The sequence below is a fragment of the Condylura cristata genome, unplaced genomic scaffold (assembly GCF_000260355.1).
Source record: "Condylura cristata isolate star-nosed mole 26May11 unplaced genomic scaffold, ConCri1.0 scaffold00010, whole genome shotgun sequence".
In the NCBI taxonomy this organism is placed as follows: domain Eukaryota; kingdom Metazoa; phylum Chordata; class Mammalia; order Eulipotyphla; family Talpidae; genus Condylura; species Condylura cristata.
In genome coordinates, this window is record NW_004567111.1 from 8,529,383 (window position 1) to 8,531,522 (window position 2,140).

General features: G+C 42.6%; 1 protein-coding gene across 1 annotated transcript in view; it reads left to right on the forward strand.

Moving 5' to 3' along the window:
• Positions 1–2,140, forward strand: part of DCT (dopachrome tautomerase) — a 31,392-nt gene that overhangs the window by 14,579 nt on the left and 14,673 nt on the right. The window contains exon 5 of the mRNA XM_004680299.1: positions 785–964. Within this exon, the coding sequence (XP_004680356.1) occupies positions 785–964 (180 nt within the window). The remainder of the gene's footprint in view (positions 1–784; positions 965–2,140) is intronic.

Here is a 2,140-nt window from a genome sequence, read left to right on the forward strand (position 1 = left end):
TGACAAGAGTCCTTTGTGATGCTTCGAAAGCCCCACCAAAAGGGATTTTACCCCCATCGCCTTCTCCATTCGTTTAGTAGGCAAAGTTTTATATATATATATAATTTATATAATATTACTATGTAGTCTGAGTCTATTGCCCTGACTGGTTTGCTTGGCCTAAAGTTAAGAAATTATCTACTACAAATCAAGACTTTCTTTTTTTTTGGTGAAAATCGAAATTTTGCAGTTTTTAAATAACTTTCTTTTTAAGTAGATTCTTTTTTTAATGATTTAAAAAATTAATTGGTGCATACAAAACTGGGGTGCAGGGGGTTGGTGAGAGGATTCACCAGAGTCAAAGTGGGGAGCAGAGCAGACAGACTGATGAAGTACACTGTTGAGGGGAGCAGCGGGGGAGACAGGAGAGGTCTGCTGCGCCCTGTGGGTCACCTCCGGGGCCAGGTATTGAATTCGCACCAAAATAGCTGCAGCAGCTTCGCAAGGCTGCACTGTAACAAGGTGCAGGGAGGACCCGCCTTTATTTTTACTAAAGTCATGCCTGGTAGTATGGAAGCACAGGCGCCTTTCTTCAGGTGCTGTCAGGGGGAGGGGGTTCCTGCCCCCTTGTTACCCTGTGGTGCACCACCACAGCTTACCCTCTGCCTTTCCTCTGTCCTCACTTCTCCCCCTCCCTCCCTGGATGCTTCAGTTCCAGCATCTGCGTTCAAGGGTTAGTTCTGAAGCTTGTCTTAGTGGATCCTTTGTTTGGTTTCTCTATTTTTACTTTTCTTACAAATCTTAGCTTAGATGACTACAACCAGCACGTCACGCTATGCAATGGCACCTATGAAGGTTTGCTGAGAAGAAATCAAGTGGGCAGAAACAACGAGAAATTGCCAACCTTAAAAGACATTCAAGATTGCCTGTCTCTCAACAAGTTTGACAATCCTCCTTTCTTCCAGAACTCTACCTTCAGCTTCAGGTTGGTGCTCTGTGCTCTGCTAGACTGGCATCTTAGACTTTGGACACTTTCAGTCTGTGGTGAGAATGAACTAGAAGGAAATTCAAGTATGGGGAGAGATAGGCTATGAAACCAAGTAAGGGAGAGGGACTTGATCAGAGCAGTTCATAAGGCAGCAGTGTCTGGAAGCTATTATGATTGTAATTAATAGTATCAGCTTTCATACCTTCTAATGTAGTTATTCAACACCATCTTCTGTATTTCTGTTTCCTGTACCCGTATAGGTAAGGTCTTCAGAACCAGGGTACCTCATTACACACAGTATTTCCCACAGTCCATCGGGCGCCTGCCCTCACTGCCCACCAAACCTCCTGTAGTCGCTAATCTACGGTCAGGTTTCTAGGGTTTCTCTGGTTTGTTTTTGTCTGCTCCTTCATTTTGCTCCTCAGTATTCCACACTAGTGACGCCATCTGGTATTTTTCCTTTTGACTTTCCCATTTAGCACCATTGCCTCCATTTCTACCGATCTCACTGCAAATGGCAACCTTTTTTTTTTTTTTAAATAGATGAATAGTAATAGTCTTTATGTTAAATTAACAAATACATGTGTAGCATGTAAGATATTTGCTTATGCTCCTTTTTCTTAAAAAAAAAACTCACTTATACATATTAATTTGGAATCTGAGCTCTCTAATATAACAGACTAAATTCAGTGCAAACCATAGCACAGCTGAGTTGGTGCTAGGGATGGGATTGGGGAACTTAAGTCAAAGGTTACGCCACATGAAGAAGGCTCAGAGGCTATGCCAGGTTGGTCACAGTCCTCTGGGTAGTGTCAAAGTAAGGTGAGGGCAACATTTAAGATTGTTTTGAAACAGACAAAAGCACTTGCTTTTCATTGTGACAGAAGTGCTATGAGAACAGAGCAATTCCATGTAGATCTTAGGAGTCATTCTCCAAACACAGGGTCTAGAGCGCCCCAATCTGTAGCCCCTGGGAGTTGGTGAGAAATACAAATTGCTAAAACCCAACCTGTACCTTCTGCAGCAGAAACTCTGGAAGTGGGGCATGAAATATGAGTTTTTCTTCAGTGATTCCAATATTTGCTTAAATTTGAGGATCACTGAGTTAGGGAATGGACAATTAAAATCTGCTGAAAATGGGGAAGAGGAAAAGAGAGAAAGCGAAGGGAACTT